We start from the raw sequence: 18,208 nt of genomic DNA on the forward strand, positions 1-18,208 counted from the left end.
CGTATTGGTCTAAGTTGTACTTAGACAAGGAAAGGTCAATTCTGACATTAATACTGATATTATTACCTTTGTTAGTGTAGGGTTAAAATCGTAAATTCCTACATTAGTAAAAAAAAAATCTAACATGGATGAAAGTTCAGGGGCATGATTTAGTATATGTCAAAGTTTGAGGAGCATGATTTGGTAGATATCAAAGTTTGGGGAGCGTATGGTTTAGTATATTAACAATCACTAAAATAGTAAAATTGAATGAAATTAAACAAAAGTCCTTAATCTAACAATCTCAATAGTTCGGGGGAATTTTTAACGGCCAGAAAAGTTTAGGAGGCATGATTTGGTATATGTTAAAATTTAGGGGGTAAAAATCCTGATTAGCCTATTTTTATTGCATCCGTAAATACCTGGTCGTTAAGTATCTGGTCTGTCACATTGATCTACATCATTTAATTTATATTTTGTATTTAGAAATTAATTTAAACATTTAAAAATTATTTTAATATTAAAAAAAGTTATTTAATAAATTATTTAAATATATAAGATATTAAACATAGTTTATTTAAAATATAAAATCATAATTAAAATAAAATTAAACATGATTTATTAAACATATATTCATTTAACTTCATCCATTATCTCAAAAAAAATATCATTAGCAATTTGAATGCTATTTTGAACCCATAAAATTTTTAAGCAAAACTTGTTAAATCCATCTTCAGTCCTCTTCCATAATCCCTTCCAACATAAAAGTAAGAAAAATAAATTCAAAACTGAAGAATACAAACCCATCTCTTCCTTCCCTTACCAGACTCCAACCCAAAAACCCAAGAACAAACACTCCGATTGGCTTGTATGATGGTGGCGTAGATTATACTTGGAATATTCATTAGTGATTTGAGTTTTAATTATTATTGGGTATAAATAGTTTAAGGCAAGTTCATATAGCCAAAATATAGTTTCTTTGGTACAAACCATCAGTGATCAGTAGTGAGAGAAAGAATTTTTTCCGACGGTTTTAAATAGTTACTTAATTTTTTTAGCGACGATCCTCGAAAAAAATCGTTTTTAAGACCGTCGCGAATTCTGATATTTGTAGTAGTGTTACCATCCCATCAAGGTTTCATAACCCCCATCATGTATAGGTCTGTACCTAAGAATGGGAGAAGATGAATACTAAAAGACAATGAAGGTGAGATGTAGATGAAGAGAGACGTCCAGTTGTGCTTACGGCGGCGGAGGGGTCTGCCTGGTGTTGGTTTCCGTCCGCCATATGACGTCGACGAAAAGAAGGGAGATTGGTAGAGGAACGGATGCGCAAGAGAAGGAAAGAGGGTCAAGAGTTCTCAGGATCTCTTAGGCTTGTGCTGGCCTCCATTTTCTTCGATGATAGTTGGAGATGGCCCGATCAGATCTGGAAGTTTTTGTTGTGATTGAAGAGAGACCGGAAGAAGAAATTGAAGGATATAGAAAGGGTGAGGCAGAATAATTTTAGGGTTTTGTTTTAAATTATTTCTTTATTTTATAGTGTTTAATATATTTTTTAAAAAATATAATTTTTTATTTATTTAAAAAAAATCTTAATTAAATAAAAGATAAATAAATGAGTTGGACCAATTTAGATCTGCCACATAGGTACTGACCTACACTTAACGGCTAGGTACCTACGAATATTGCAACAAAAGTATAACAGGAGGTATTATTTTACCGCCAAAAAAATAACTTAGATATTAATTTGCAACTTGAAGATAAACTTAAGTATTATTGCCACAAATTATTCTACTATATTTGATAAAAGAGTTAGTAATATTTACAAAAACTATAATAATATTATTTATTTAAAAATTATAATATTAAACTATATTATATCGAATTCTTATGGGTCGTGATAATTAGAGAATGTAATTGGGATACAATTACCTTCAACTAATTTGAATTACACTTAATTTCAATACAATGCAATTCTAAATACACATTTAATTAAAACAAATAATGGAACATGTTTTTTTATATATTTAATTTTTTTACTATATTTTTACAAAATAGTATTAAGATGTCCATTGTAACTGAAGTTATGAGATGCACCTTCGCGCGTGCACTTTAGGTTTCTTTGGAAAACTTATATGGAGCTCAATCTTGTGCTAAGATGGATGACACTCGAACCAAAATTCAAACCATCAGGAAAGGAGGTACATCAATGGCTGATTACCTTCGACAAAAGAGAGCTTGGGCAGACAGTTTAACTCTTGTAGGAGATCCTTACTCAGAAGCACATTTGATTGCAAATGTGTTATAGTAGCCTTGATACTGAGTACCTCACCATTGTGTGCCAACTTAGAGAGCTATAAAAACCATTCAATGAATTCAAAGAATCCTTAATATTTGGGTTTGTTTAATTTGAACCCAAAATTACATTCCTATTAATCTCTAGCTCTACTAGCTCATCCATACGGTGTCACATTCTATATCTTTTAGTAAACACATACATAATATTGCGATATATATTATATGGGATACGATTTTGTCCCGTGATGTACTTTCACGGAATGTATTCCATGGTACATTAGATGGGTCTCATGGTATATTAAATGAGTGTCAGGGTACGTTTTTACTTTTTAACCCTAATTATCCCTAGATCAATCTCAGCCGTTAGATCAAATAACTCCCTCATTTGACAGCTGCCGTACATCACGGATTACAATCTGTAAAAGTACAATAACAAGACAAAATCATATCCCTATATATATATTATATATTGTCTGTTACTTTTGGTACTTTCAATCTTGGTGAAAGACACGGTGTAACCAATATAAGAGATTACGATCTCCTTTTACCATATATATATATAACACACATGACAATTGTAGGAAAAGACTGATGCTTACACATTTTTTTATTTTTTATTTTTGGAGACAAAGGAAATTGGGGATATAGTGCAAAGAAAAGTTGAGTTTAAATGCAGCTTGATTTAATTGCATGATCACAAACATACGGGCGTGCCTCCACTCAAATAATGGTGTCCTCCATTAACTAATTTCCTATGCTTCCTCTCTACTCTCTACATCAACAATTTTTTTATAATTGCAATTCAAAAAAATATATACTTAAAATAAAATCATTCGTCATCGTCATCATCATCCCGTACGTACTTTATAACTATAGCTAATTTGTTAGATATCCACATGCAGTTTTATATTAATTTATACTTTCTTGATTTGATTGAGTGTTTTATATATATGATATTCAGTGAACTCAAGATCATGATGTACGGAAGCAATGAAAGTAGTGAACATATTACCTTTTAAATCTATGGTTTACATAAATTTATTCCATCCAATTTTTATGAAAATGATTCTTAATATTAAATATTTAACTGTGATTAGATTGAATTTTTAAATATCCAATCAAATCGAATCACATGTTCGAAGAGGTATTCAAAATTCTCATACATCTAATATCTAATCATTTTTTATTTAATTTAGATGAGTAATTTGATTTTATGTTCTTATACTTAATATATATGTATAAAAATTAAGATTAAAATTTTACCTTTTTTTAAATTGGATTGGATTTCTAATCCAATAAATACTGGATCTAAAAAATAAGGTAGATCTAATTCGATCTAAAAAAAAAATACTATATCTAAAATATTGGATAAATCTAAATCAATGCAAAAGATATACATCAAATGTATCCAATGGATAGAGGCGATCCAATCTAATCTCCAATGAATATAATATTTGATCGATAGATAACTGAAATTAATTAGATCAAATTGGATGAGATGAAATATATAATAAAATCTAACATCCAATATATGGATCGGATCTGAATAGTCCTACAAACATTAAAAGTTGTCTAAAAGATTCTTTTTTTCAAAAATCTTTTGAAACCTCCACTTTTGATGTTATTTGACAGACAATAATTTCTATGTGTATTATGGATATGCACACTTTGGGAGCGATAAACCTTTTGGATGTTATTAACCAAAGATATACAACTTTACACTATAGTTAGCTCAGCACCAATCAAGAACCCCCAAAGAATTCCAAAAATTCTTGTTAGATGTTCGTCCTAACCGTCAACTCTCTTTTCTAGGTTCTTTACTAGGGATGCACATGGGTAGAGAATTGGCGGAGAGTGCTCCCCCGATCCCCATCCCCGTTAAGAATTTAAATTCCCATCCCCACTTATTTCCATTAGGGATAGAGCGGGAAATCCCTTAATTGGGGGTGGGATCAGGGCGGGGAATCCCCTAATTAAAAAATAAAGTTTACGATAAAATTTAAATACATAAAAATATTAAACTACATAAAGATTAAAATATTAAACATTAATTATTATTCAATAAATTAATTATTATCTAAGACACAACTTAAAATTCACAAAAAGAATACTAATATACTAAATAAAATTCACAAAAAGAATACTAATATACTAAAAAAATGCAAAATTACATTATAAATTATAAAATATTATTAAAAATATTAAATAAAATATTAAATGGGTCCCCGTCGGGGCAGGGAGTGTGATCTCTGTCCTCGCCCCGTTTAACATTCGGGACAAAAAGTAATCCTCGTCTCGCCCTGTTTCCCATTTAAACGGGGAATCTCCATTCAATTAGGGGCAGATCCCCGTGGGGCCCCATCCCCACGGAAAAAATATGCATTTTAAATTAAATATGCATTCTCTACTCATTTTATCTCAATTTAAATTAAATATTAAAGATATATATTTCTAGAAAGATTATTAAAACTTACAAGTACATTTTAAAAACAATTTACAATATCTAACCAAATTGAAGTGGTGTTTGGTAATATTTTTATTTTTTTAATCACAAAAATGAAAGTACAATTTTTTTTTAAAAAAAAATTGTTTTTGAAAAATAAAAATGTATTTTGTAACTACTTTTATTTTTTAATTTTAAAAACAAAAAATAAAAGTATATTCTGTAAATTTTATTTTTATTTAATTCAGGTCTAGAGTTTGGAGTTTGGGGTCTGGTGCTTAGGGTTTGGATTTGGGTTAAGGGTCAGGGGTTCGAGGTCTAGGCCAGGAGTCAGGTTCGAGATTGGGTCTGATGCTGGGGCTCAGAACTGAGTTCGGGACCGAGCCTAATGTCGGGGCTCGGGGTCCAAAATATTAATAATAGAAAATACAAATAAATTATAATAAAAAAATCTATTTAAAAAACTTTTGAAAGTGATTTTCTTTTATTTTCAATATTTTTAAAATTTTAATTTTCAATTTTTAAAATAAAAAGTAAAAATAATTTTATAGAAATTAAAAACTGATAAGAAAAATGTTATAAGGGCACCCTAATTTTTTTTAACTAAACAAACGACCATACGACAATTAAATGTTGGAGTCCTTCCTTCCTTCCCTGTCGTAAAAACTATGTCGCCTCGCTTGAAAATTAAGTCGTGACCCCTGAATCGTGATGACATTGTCGGCTGAACCTTACACTCTTCGGTTCGGATAGAATCCTCTCTCTCTCTCTCTCAATGGCTGTGGCTGTTCTGGCCTTGAACCACCAATTGTTTTGCTTCTCAAACTCAAAAACAAGTACAAAACCATGGCTTCCCACCTCAAAATCCACCCTTACCCATCTAAAACTCATTCACAGAAAAACCCATTATTCCTTTATCTCTTTTTCTTCTTCTTCATCTACTTCACAGTCCCCTGAAGCCAATACAGACACTGCCGAGTCTTGTGTCAATTTGGGTCTCCAGCTTTTCTCAAAAGGACGGGTATTACTTTTAATTTGTCTCTTTGCTTCTGCGCTGTAATTCCATTTGTTTGATGCTGTATTGTATTGCTAGCTTTCAATTGTTGGGTTCTGATGCCATAACTGGAGAATTTTGAGGTTTTGTGGTAGATGAACTTTATGCTCTCTTAAATGTTCTTTGTTGAGTTTCTTAGATGATGCATTGTTCATATTGATTGATAACATAGACCAAGTTTAGTTTAATATGTCTTTTTTAGATAATGTTGTGTTGTTACGCTTTCTTGCTCATTTAACAATACAGCTGCAAAATCAAAGTAAGTTCAACAACCCTGAACTTTGGACACTCAATAAACAATGAAGAACATGAAAACAACTTACACACTTGAATTAAAGATGTAATTCTATGCTCTCTAGTTACAACTTTCTGAAACAAAAGAACTCTCAAAACTTCTCAACCCAAAATTTTTGATATAACCAATTGACTACGTTTTTTTCTACTCTCTCACTTTACATTGCACGGTAGCTCGGTTTTAGAGTCAATGATCATACCAGAAAAACTCACTTTCTGTTAGTTACTGAAGATGAAAGTCAGAGCAAAGCAGAGAGTGTTATAACTGTAATTTATTTTAAGGACCAACCTTCACAAATATAATTAAATGCTGAATGTTTGTATAGAAGTTGGTTTCAAACCATATACGATCAGGTACTAGTTTCTTGTGAAAGCCTTTGCAATGTGTATTGTTTTCTTTACTTGTTTAGTTTTTCATCTTTAATAGTTATATTTTTCTTCGGGGGAACGTATGGTTGTTATGCAAAATTATAGAAATTGATGTCTTGTCTTTGTCCAATGTTCATGGACTTTCAGGTTAAAGATGCCTTGGTCCAATTTGAAACAGCACTTGATTTAGATCCCAACCCAATAGAGGCTCAAGCTGCACTGTATAACAAAGCATGCTGTCATGCATATAGGTATCAATCTCATTAAATTTATATAGTGTTTCTCTTTCAAAAGAATTCTTAGCTAAGTCGATGAGTACGTATTTGTTTTGTTTCTTTTTTCAACTTTTGAGGTAGAGGGGAAGGAAAGAAAGCTGCTGAATGTCTTCGTACTGCATTGAGAGAATATGACCTCAAATTTGGCACAATTTTGAATGATCCCGACTTGGCATCCTTTAGGGCCTTGCCTGAATTTAAGGAATTGCAGGAAGAGGTATGTTGCTAAACTTTGTATGTTCAATGTTATTGTTATAAATCTTTGATATGCTTAGGATGATGGTCTACTGTCCTTATGTATATGGTAAAAATTTGAATCTCGGTTGATTAGTTTTGACTTATAACTTATTGAACCAAGCTGGTTTGGTGCTAAGTGATAACTTCATAAGTTTTGCAAGATCTCTTCCATTCTATGCATTATACATACAAAGAAATTTCATGTATTACAGGCTAGATTGGGTGGGGAAGATGTAGGTTATGGTTTTCGAAGAGATCTCAAACTCATCAGTGAAGTTCAAGCTCCATTTCGTGGAGTTAGGAGATTCTTTTCTGTGGCCTTTACAGCAGCTGCAGGAATTTCACTGTTTCTCACTATACCTAGGCTACTCCGTGCAATTGAAGGCGGTGATGATGCTCCTGATCTCTGGGAAACCGTTGGAAATGCTGCCATTAACATTGGAGGTAAGTGTCAAGCATTTGTACTTCAATGCAAAACATTCTGATAATCACATCTGCTATAAGTATATGATGAATTTTCATTTGCATCAAGAATCATGTAGTGTTTTTAAATAGAACTTCTAAGTGTTTCTTAACATGGCTAAACTTTTGAATCAGCAATCTCCAGGTATTATTGCTTTTGTGGCATTATTTATTTGGGATAACAAGAAAGAGGAAGAACAACTTGCCCAAATATCCCGAGATGAAACTCTATCAAGATTGCCACTGCGCCTTTCCACTAATCGGGTTGTTGAACTCGTTCAGTTGCGGGACACTGTTAGGCCTGTTAGTATCAAAATTGAATTCTCTCGTACTATTAATGATGTGTGCACTTTTTTTCAACGTTAAAACTCAATCAAGCTTTGGATTTAGGTTATTTTAGCAGGGAAAAAGGAGACTGTGTCTGTAGCAATGCAGCAGGCAGACAGGTTCCGGACTGAACTCCTTAGACGTGGTGTTCTTTTGGTTCCTGTCATATGGGGTCAAAGTAAGGAGCCACAAATAGAGAAGAAAGGCTTTGGTGCATCTCAAAAGGCAGCAGCAGCCTCTCTTCCCTCGGTTGGGGTAAGATGTAAAAGCTACCGATTAATGTACAAATTTTTCCTTAAAGGTTGTAGTTTTGTTCCTAACTGACACTATCTTGTATAGGAAGATTTTGAGAAACGTGCTCAGTCTATCACTGCAAAGTCCAAACTGAAAGCTGAAATTAGATTCAAGGCTGAAATTGTATCACCAGCCGAATGGGAAAGGTCAGTTGCTACTCTATATTCCCTCTTTACAGTTAGTGCATACATATTTTAATTCTGTTCACATATGTGATGGAAAACGTTTGTTGGTACATCCACTGCTCTGAAAAATTTGCAGTTAATCTTGTTTTCACTCCTAAACATCATATATAGTGTTTCTTTTTTTTTTTTATTGTGTATCTAACATATGAAACTACGTACCGAATGCATTATTTTACTTCTTTCACCCGGATGATGTCTTCTATGCCTTAGTCACTGCAACCTTTTCCGTAACCTTGCTGTTTAGGTGGATAAAGGATCAGCAGAAATCTGAAGGAGTAACTCCTGGTGAGGATGTCTACGTTATATTGCGGCTAGATGGTCGAGTACGAAGATCAGGGAAAGTAAGTCCACTTAATCCAACACACTTTCTTTCTCATTTTTAAATTCATGTTGTTAAACTTTCTCCAGAGCTAATGTAGAACTTGGAAGACCACCTTTAGAGGTGTATGAAATTATAGGAAGAACAAGACATTAACAAACCAATTTGAGGCAAAACTTTGAACTTAGAAAGTTTACATTCAGAACAGCTCTCTTTCATCTTTAGTTGTTTAAGGTTTGAGTTAATCTAGAGCCTCAGAAGACCCTAGTTTCAAATTTGGGTTCTCTAGTGTTAAATAGTGATTTTTCTTTTCTGAAGAACAAAAAAACTGATAAAATTGTATCCAGTAATAAAATTCATCACTTGTTAACAGGGAATGCCAGACTGGCAACAAATTGTACAGGAACTACCACCAATGGAAGCATTGCTGAGCAAGCTCGAAAAATAAACTCTCAATATTATTGTATAGTAACTTTGATCAAGCCAAATTTCAATTTTGATGTGGAAAAAATTAATATAGATTACAAGTGTAAAATATATTTGGGCCAACTCCATATTCTTCTTGTATGTTTAAACCCATTAAAGAAAAGGGTGTCAGTGTCACTCTCTGATATGAGTGAGTGCATCTTCTTGGACCTTCATTCAATGATGTTTATTATTAGTATTTATAAACATCATAATGTCCCCCAACCGTTACGCAATTCTCTTCTCTTCCTCCATTTGGGTTATCTAGATAATAACGCTGTCTTGAGAAATTAAACCATTTTTCTTATTTTCATCATACAAAAATACTTAAAAATTCAACTCCAACTTAGTTATCATAATAAACTATTTGTTATTTGTTTTTCCTAGTTCTTGGTCCTCTGAAATTGGTCCAGGCTACTAGATAGATATCTTGGGATGGGAGTTTACATATAATGAACTAACTTCTCTATTCATAACCATCCCAAGTTCCAATCAACAAAATGGATCCAAAAAAGAGCATTGCTATTGGACACCAGTGATGCCTAGCACCTTCTAAGCGTGTTGTCTTACGTTTGGTTAGCAATACTCCATAAAAGTTATTATATTAAACTATATGGGACTCGATATTTAATTGCACCAATAGCGATATTTACACGTAGGTCGTAAGAGGGTGCTAGGCACCAGTGATGCCCTTTAACATTTCTCATCCAAAAATGAAGCAAGTTTTTCCCTTGGATTCTTTTATAATATAATATATACTTGTTGAAACACTAAAAGTGATTTATAGTTGTTGAAGTAATTTTTGAATTTATTTTTTCTTTTATTACAAAAGTAAAATCCCATGTGTCTTTTATAATTAGATAACAGATTAAAAAAATATCATGTTTTATTGATTAAGATGAAGATCTCATAAAAAGGGACACATCTTTTTTCTTCAGCTAATGTCATATTACATTTTAATGATTATTATTTAGCAAGGATAACATGCTTTGAATTTGAACAATAATAATGATCAGTTGTCCAAATCAAAGCTCACTCTTCTTTTTCCTCTTCTTTTCAGTGCCTCATTTCATTGTCTTGGTAGGTTTTGAAGAGGTCACACAATGTTCTAGCATAATTTAATTTTTTCTTTGATACAATTGGGAGGTGTTTGAATTTGAGAAAGAGTCATCAATTCTATAATCACATTCATTAGAAAAATGAGCCTCCATTTTGTTAAACTAATCTACCCATTATAGTATCTTCTAAGTTAGGTTTCTTTGTACAAACATATAATATAATTAACTATGGTTAGTGATGATAATATTAAAATCAAGTGTAAAAATTAAACCTCATATCAGGATTAAGACTGTCAAGCAGTCGAGGTTGTTGGGTAGAGGGTAGAAATAGTAGTAATAAACTAGATGTCTCTCTATTGTTGGACTTGGTATATCTCTTAGTCTCTTATGCCATTTTACTCGAACATTAATATTTGTCTTATTTATTTGTGTTCACATATGATGCTACTCTAGTTGGACAATGTCCAACTTTAATAAATATAGAAATTGTTTTTGTTTTGAAGTTTGGTTACATCACTATCAAATATGAGAAAGAGCAAAACGAAAGGATGACACATGATCTACCACCGTATCAAGACTTTTAGCCAATTTAATTACTCGTACAAATTTTATCCCATTTTCAAAATCTAGTTGATAATAACATTACACCGTCTCTACTCTACTAATAGAGTTTCCCTTATTATATTTTCCATGAAAGTTCCACTAAAACAAATTAAAATACATATGCAGTAGTTGGATTGCTACAATAAATATATTAAGATAACAAACACACTAGTTCAATATATAATTTCAAAAATACCAAGTCTTTAAAAAAGCAACATTAACTCAAGTCAAAGTAGGGAAAGAGGGTGTTTCGTAAATATGAACAAAAGTAGTGTTGTTTTCTAGAAACTCAACTCTCTCACTTTGTCTCAACCCAACTATATAAATATATGTAGTCACGACTCACTGCATATGTATATATGTAAAGAGAGAGAGAGAGACTAACAAAACAAAAATGATTCGTGGGGTGGGGTTTTGGTTGGTCATAGTACTAGTAGTGGTCATATCGTTGTGGTCGGGGGTTGAAGGGGGTAGTGGTGGTGGCATGGAACACCGGCTGAGCTGGGGACGCAGCACTAGTAGTGGTGGCAAGTGCGAGGGATCCATAGCAGAGTGCATGGCTGAGAACGAGTTTGACATGGACTCAGAAATCAATCGTCGTATATTGGCGACCACAGATTACATAAGCTATGGTGCACTGCAGAGGAACACTGTGCCTTGTTCTCGTAAAGGTGCTTCTTATTATAACTGTAAACAAGGAGCTGAGGCTAACCCCTACAACCGTGACTGTTCTTCCATCACTCGTTGCCGTAGTTGATTATTACTATTTCTCTCTCTCTCTGGTTCTTATTCCTGTTTTCTTTCTCTGATTTGTTGTAATATACAATAGCTAAATGGTTTGCAATAATAAAATGTCAATTCTCGAATCCTAAATATGTATGTGCTTGTACTTTTTTCATTGGCAGTATTAATAAATAATTTTGACTCTTTATGTAAATGTTATAATTTGCTTTTTTGTTTTTGTGGTATTTCGTACTTATTATATTTTCAATAAGCAATAAGAATAATCATCATATTTAGTGGAGAACGATCTTAACTTTGATTCTTGTGTTTAGCTTTCGGAATTTTATGCTCTTCTCTTCTCTGGGCAGATCATATTAGAATATAGAGATAATATATCGAATTTATCATATAAATTAAACAGGGCCGGTCCTATGTTAATTTATTTAGGCCCAGTGAAAAGGTGAGGCTATTGGAATTTGAACTCTCAACCTCTTAGTTGATAAATTAATTAAATTACCACTAAGCTACAACACATATTTAGCATTAAAAGTATTATTATTTATTTTATAACTAACTATATTTTAATTTTTTTTTCGAAATGGGGCCCTGAGCGGCGGGGGGCCTAAGGCGGCTGCCTCCTTCGTCTTAGCTCAGAGCCGGCCCTGCTGGAAACACAAGGGAAATAAAAACTACTGTCTACAATTAATTTTATTTAATAAGATCAAAGTAATATATGGTATGTCATTTGAAACTATTTACGGTTAAAATTAAATACACAAAAGTGTATAATTTGAGCATGTATATAGCATTCTAGCATTGTTATACTGTTAATGGTGTTGTATATTGCCTAATAGCAATGTTCCTTTTTAAAAACTCTTGCAGAGAAATTGCTATTCTTTTTCAAATTCTTCATTGGTTGCAACTCACAACAATTATGTAGGATTTTGAAAGTAAAATTTTGCATGAACTGACAAAAAAACAAGAGGAACAATGAATTTCCAAACAATTCTAGAGAACTAGACACCAATTCAAAAATATGGATTGAATTGGGGCCACTAGCATAGAATATGTAATCATCATTTGATTGCAATGTTCATGATCATAGTTGAAGTAACACACACAGCAGTTACTCAAAACATATAGGAAGTCAGTGACCTAAAATGAAAATAAAAATCAGCTGCAGCTGCAGCTGCAGCATAGCAAAAGCACATATATCCTCACATGAATGACTAGTCAATCCTCAGCCACAATGGTAGACAGAGAAAATCCAGCATGCAATGGAGAACTTGAGCTTTGGCTAAATCTACGCAGAGCCTTCCTCTGGTTTCATGTCATCGGCATTTGGTTTGGATGAGACCACGGGAGAGGGAGAGCCCTCCATGCCCATCTCTGTCTTTAGGTCATTGATACTCTGCTCCAAATCGTTTATTCGGCTCCCCATATCATCAAGTGCATTGCAGGTTAAGGAAGATGAAACCTCCAGATTTTAAATAAGTTTCAGAGGAAGCAAAAAGGTAGCAAAGTAGCGCAATAACAACAAAGCATACCGCAATTTAAGACACATTTGAAACAATCACCGACATCCCCACAAGCAAAATCAAGAACAGATACATATATTATTTTTCCTACTTCATTATACTTCAAATATATCAAGACTAGACCGTAGAAAATGATATGTTATAGTTCTCCATGCCTTTCGACCACTTTCTACGATAATTAAAAATTAAGTGTAGAGCTGTTCAAAGAAAAAAAAAACATAAAAAATTTTGAGCAAACATTCTCCACTAGAGGTAATATAAGTTTCAAAGAACAGCATAGAAAATGGTTGGGAAAGGTTGGCTTTTTCTTTTGGTTGGAAACAAAATCAAGATATCATCCAAAATCCAAATCACATAAACAAAAGGATATTCTTTGTGACAATGGAGTCAGACATTGATTGGAACCTGCATTGCTATAAACAGAATCCTCTAATCAGTAACGCTCACTTTAATTGCTGACCATGTACTTAGAAATTATAATTTAAAGTTTAAACTCACCATTTGTTGAAGAAGATCTTGCACCTGCAGAAAAAAAAAATGCAACCATGTTATGCCGAGACTTTGACAAGTAAAACCCCAGAAACAGTTAAATATCAGAAATTCAGAACAAATTCAGTTGGTGGATATATATGCAAGTCAATCCTTGATATACTGTTAAATTGTTAATTCAAAAGCACATTCAACAAAAATATACAATCTTATCATTTTTCGTTTCTTTTTTGGACCCAATATTTTAACTAAAGAATTTTATCTTTGATATGATGAATAACTCAAATAAAACAAATGAGTGAATAAAGGAACAATGATGAAAAAATAATTAATCAATATGATAATAAAAATTATCAAACAGAGTCAAATACGAAAAAAAAAATTGAGATTCAAATTCTTCTGCAGCTGCTGCGACCATATAAAAGCCTATATGGCATCTGGAATGGTTGAACTCAGATAGGCAGCAAGTGTTTAACTCAAGGGGATATGTTAGCTATAAAGCATGTGACAAATCCATTTGTCAAGACAGCAATAACTAGTGTCGTTAGTTACTCTGTTATTTTAGGTATGAGTGTTTGTTGTCATTAGTTTGTTAAACGTTATTTTATCTAGTCATTCATTTTCAATATGAAGTACATTGCTTCAAACCACATTGAAATACATCCCTCCATGTGCTTCCACTTATAGCATGCCATTTGAGCATTTTGATACAAGTATACAGTCTCAAAAAAGTTGTTCCAAATAAATGTCCTTTTACAATAAAATTCATGTACATACTAACCTATCTTCTGTTTTACTGAGTTCAACACACAAAATAGTTATGTTATTGAGCCATATCCCAAACTACATATTCAGATGCTAAAAAAATCTCAATATCTGATTGAATTTGATCCTTGATTTTTCTTTCTTTTTTTTTTTAACTAGGATTCCCGCCTAACCCTACAATATTTGGGGACCAAGAAACTATAGCAATTGCTATGTAGGTACCCAAAAAGGGACTCAAATCTCAGACCTTGTGGGAGCAAACCACATGTCGACCATTTGAGCTACCCCTCTTGGGTAAAATGAGTGAACAAACAAGCGAGTAAACAAACAAAACATTGATGGGAAAGGAATTAATCTAAAGATGACTATAACAAACGATCATATAGACAAACATTTCAGAGGAAAAAGATGTATGAAAAAGAAAATTTGGGATTCAAATCCTTATACCATGTAAAAGTCTATGTGTGATTGAGAATTAAATTATGTTCTTGTTCTATTTATATACAGGTGTTGGTGAATAGTTCAAGGAGGAAGGCATTTCATACGAAAAAGACACTTCATATGGCTTTGATACTTCATGGAAGCACGTAAAGGGAGGTACTGCATATGAGTTTGGTACATGTTTTATGGCTAACAACATCCTTGCAATAGGCACCAACTATATCAATGTTAATCCAATGATTATTAATTGCATGATAAGTATTTTACAATTTAAGGGTATTGTGGTGATAACATTGTATGTAATCCCAATCTGACAAAAGATTGATAAGGTAAAATTTAACGAATTCTAACTGACACAGAATTGCTCAACAACAAAGTTCCAACTTCATAAAGAAATAAGGTACTCACAAAAGCAGACATGTCCGCGGTACTCTCCTTTGATTCCTCTGAATTGTGACCGTCCTGACAAGATTAATAATCGAAACAAATCACATGCAATACTTAAGCGCAAACGACAAAACGTAACCAAACATTAACATATACCAATTGTTTAATAGATCAATTGTTTCCATACTACTAGTTCATAAACAGAATAACCCAAGAAAGAGAAGACAAAAGACTACTAATGAATGGCTTGAATTTAAGATTAGCTGTAGAACCGATAAAATTTCTGGGAAGACATTGCATTGTGGTTCGAAGAAATCATAACCAATTGAATTAGAAAACAGAAACCACATTTGAGCATTTCAAAATTCTGAAACCCTATCTGTTTAGATGTACGAAATTGGATCTTCCATCTCAAAGGAAGAGGAGAAAAAAAACAATAGATCCAGCTTAGAACAAGATTTGAAAAGCAAAGAAAGAGATCGATGAGGATAGATACAGAGATTACCCAACTCACCATTTCTGTCAAAACAAACTGACAAGGAATGATATGATCTTCTGCTGATTTTCTTTTCTTCTTCTTTGGTGGGGAAAGTAGAGTCAGGGTGTGGAGTTGAGAGCGTTTAACTTCAAATGCAATATTTGTTTGTTGCTCTCAAATCAAATCTATTCGTATGTGAAATGACTAATTTGTTACTTAAAGTACGTTTATACCAACGAAGTACGAAATGCCTATGTTGGTTTGGTGGTAGTAAATCCGGGAACATTTTAGTCATTTCCTAAATGTCCTAAAGTAAAGTTGACAATGTTCTATACCAAATAAATGTACTTAAGCTTATGTATTTGTAGCGCCAATTCATATTCAAATTGTCAAAAGTACCTCCAATATTTTATTTATTTATTTTAGAAATTTGAGGCAAAAGTCTTTAAAAAATAAATTTATTTTGAAGTGGATTAGTACTTAATCTCTAAAAATAACGGTAATAGTCTTTAAGCTCACATTTTTTTATAAGTTCATTAGTCTTTAAATCCATGCAAATTTGGGCTAACGAAATACGGTTCATCGTTTTACAAATGGGTAACTATTTCTTGGGCCAACGGTTAACCATTTGGGTACAGTGGCAAAATACAATTTTTTTTACTTAAATTGCACATAACTCTTAGCTCGTTTATCTGATTTTAAAAATTTCAATTGCGTTCTCTTACGGCTTTTACATTGTCTTTGTGGGGAAAAAATTTGTCTTTGTGGGAAAAAGCAGTATGAAGCTGTGGAAAAAGTAGAAATTTGAGTGTTTGGTAAATTATAATTTTAAAAGTGCTGTGAGTTGTTAAGATTCTATTACAATAATGATAATATTTTAATCTAGTTCATTATAATTACAAATATATATAAAAAAATATGTTATATAAATTTTTTATTTTTTTATATATTTTTAATTATTTTTTTCTATAGTATAAATTTATATGCATTTGATAAAAATAATTTTTAATATTTTTAAATTATATTTTTATCACTTGCAAAAGATAAAATTGTAGTTTATAAGAAACATAAATTGATATTATTTGTTAATAATAAAAATATAAATATAAAATATTTTTTAAAATAAAATAAAAAATTAGAAATTTAAATATTATTTATTTTTAAATATTTTTTCATTTAAAAAATATTTTTATTTTTTATAATATATAATAAATAATTAAATAAATTTTTAGTAAAAATAATTTATTATAAAGTCTTTTAATCAAAACAGCTTTTTCTAAAAGTTGGGTTGTACCAGCTTTAGCTTTTAGCTGTAGCTTTTCCATAATTTCTTCAATAAGCTATTTTTTAACTGCTTACCAAACACCTTTTTGTCACAGCTTTTTTGAAAAGCAGCTTTTAGCTTTTCCAAAAGCTGTGCCAAACGGGCCCTTAGTTAAAAGATGAATAATCTTAAAATTCAATTTAAAAAAAAATTATACGTCATTTTTGAAAATTAAATTGTCGCTCAAGTTAGTGAGTCAAACTTTGAACTTATAAATTCTAATGTACTATGCAAATCACTTTGACAAGACTAAACTAAACTTATACCTGTTATCCGGGTTTCCAGTAAGGGACACGTGGATTCTAAATATAAGCTTAAGGCCCATCGATGAGTCCAAATAATATAAACTAGGCTAAGCCCAAGATCTATTTTGCCTTATGAGAAAACGTCAATACAACTCGTCCAAGTGAGGTTCAGTCAAGCCAAGTTAGCATCCGAAAAGGTATATCTCCGTGTATCTGGAAGAGATCTTTAGTGTGTATCCAGAAGCCTAATATAGCCTCCCATTTACTGTCTCGCACAAAATAAGGAATTATTTTCCTTAAATCTCAGGCAGAGAATAATATCTTGCTAAAAAAGGAAACTATATAATTGGAAATCAGGTAATTAATATGTCATTAACTACCCATGAATATATGACACAGTATGAACAGCTAGCTTCGTGATAAGGCTTCCACGTCAGCAAACACAAGGTGTCTCATGGGCTGGGCTTCACTGGATAAGCCCGGAGTCAATGTATTATTTGTAAACTCCCCATTAGAGGGAAAATGGTAACTAGTATGACCTCTATAATACTATAAATACTCATTGAATCCTTCATGCAAAGGGTCGAAAAGTCTTGACTTACTTTCTCAGGAAAAGAATAGAGTGCTCATACTTATTGTAATCCCAAAGGCCTTTCTTAGCTAACTTCGTAATAATATTGACTTGTGCTCATTAACACCCCAACCACGTAAAAACATTGAGTGTCTTCTTCATATATTCCATTCTTAGTAGTATTTTCTTGAGCTCCTATATTTAATAATTGGTTTTTTAAAAAATTCGGTAAATATTTTGATGCTTTCATTGAGAACTAAAGAAAGCAGTGGTACTATCAAAGATTACGTTTTGAAATTATGGTACTCACCCGGACAAAATTTGGTCTTCGTTACCAAGATGATGTTGATCTAAATACTAAAATTGAGCTCGACGAAGATCCCACTAAGGTGACCAGTCGCCAAAAAGGGACAGATCAACGTGATGAAACAAACATTCACGATAAACTTATCGATGAAGGAGAAGAAGAAAACAAGTCTAAGGATTTAGATCCTATGGATCAAGAAGATGATGATGTCAATAAGAGAGATGAGCACCATGAACTAAACCCTAAGGTCGTTAAGATGTCCACAAAACTGGAAG

At 32.3% G+C, this 18,208-nt stretch overlaps 3 protein-coding genes across 3 annotated transcripts; 2 read left to right on the forward strand and 1 right to left on the reverse strand.

The window, feature by feature from the left end:
- Nucleotides 1-5,337: 5,337 nt before the first annotated feature.
- Nucleotides 5,338-9,180, forward strand: LOC115725674 (protein LOW PSII ACCUMULATION 1, chloroplastic). Its single transcript, XM_030655294.2, has 9 exons — nucleotides 5,338-5,744; nucleotides 6,588-6,691; nucleotides 6,797-6,932; nucleotides 7,165-7,396; nucleotides 7,560-7,717; nucleotides 7,805-7,996; nucleotides 8,081-8,181; nucleotides 8,465-8,561; nucleotides 8,913-9,180. Exons 1-9 carry the CDS (start codon nucleotides 5,499-5,501, stop codon nucleotides 8,985-8,987), a joined length of 1,341 nt encoding a protein of 446 aa, XP_030511154.2. The 5' UTR covers nucleotides 5,338-5,498; the 3' UTR covers nucleotides 8,988-9,180.
- Nucleotides 9,181-10,693: 1,513 nt separating this feature from the next.
- On the forward strand, nucleotides 10,694-11,592 carry LOC115716457 (rapid alkalinization factor). Its single transcript, XM_030645265.2, has one exon. It carries the CDS (start codon nucleotides 11,060-11,062, stop codon nucleotides 11,420-11,422), a length of 363 nt encoding a protein of 120 aa, XP_030501125.2. The 5' UTR covers nucleotides 10,694-11,059; the 3' UTR covers nucleotides 11,423-11,592.
- Nucleotides 11,593-12,383: 791 nt separating this feature from the next.
- On the reverse strand, nucleotides 12,384-15,683 carry LOC115694702 (heat shock factor-binding protein-like). Its single transcript, XM_030621818.2, has 5 exons — nucleotides 15,523-15,683; nucleotides 15,030-15,083; nucleotides 13,425-13,448; nucleotides 13,297-13,339; nucleotides 12,384-12,837 (listed from the first exon to the last, which is right to left on the reverse strand). The coding sequence occupies exons 1-5, from the start codon at nucleotides 15,523-15,525 to the stop codon at nucleotides 12,692-12,694; spliced, it is 270 nt and encodes an 89-aa protein (XP_030477678.2). The 5' UTR covers nucleotides 15,526-15,683; the 3' UTR covers nucleotides 12,384-12,691.
- Nucleotides 15,684-18,208: the final 2,525 nt, after the last annotated feature.

The sequence above is a fragment of the Cannabis sativa genome, chromosome X (genome assembly GCF_029168945.1).
Source record: "Cannabis sativa cultivar Pink pepper isolate KNU-18-1 chromosome X, ASM2916894v1, whole genome shotgun sequence".
NCBI lineage: Eukaryota > Viridiplantae > Streptophyta > Magnoliopsida > Rosales > Cannabaceae > Cannabis > Cannabis sativa.

Coding starts and splice junctions, on each gene's coding strand:
- LOC115716457 (XM_030645265.2), top strand. CDS start 11,060: ATGATTCGTGGGGTGGGGTTTTGGTTGGTCATAGTACTAGTAGTGGTC.
- LOC115694702 (XM_030621818.2), bottom strand. Junction 13,340..13,424: donor AAGATCTTCTTCAACAAATG/GTGAGTTTAAAC, acceptor TTCTGTTTATAG/CAATGCAGGTTCCAATCAAT. Junction 12,838..13,296: donor TGACTCCATTGTCACAAAGA/ATATCCTTTTGT, acceptor CCTGCAATGCAC/TTGATGATATGGGGAGCCGA.
- LOC115725674 (XM_030655294.2), top strand. CDS start 5,499: ATGGCTGTGGCTGTTCTGGCCTTGAACCACCAATTGTTTTGCTTCTCA. Junction 8,182..8,464: donor TCACCAGCCGAATGGGAAAG/GTCAGTTGCTAC, acceptor CTTGCTGTTTAG/GTGGATAAAGGATCAGCAGA. Junction 8,562..8,912: donor GAGTACGAAGATCAGGGAAA/GTAAGTCCACTT, acceptor ACTTGTTAACAG/GGAATGCCAGACTGGCAACA.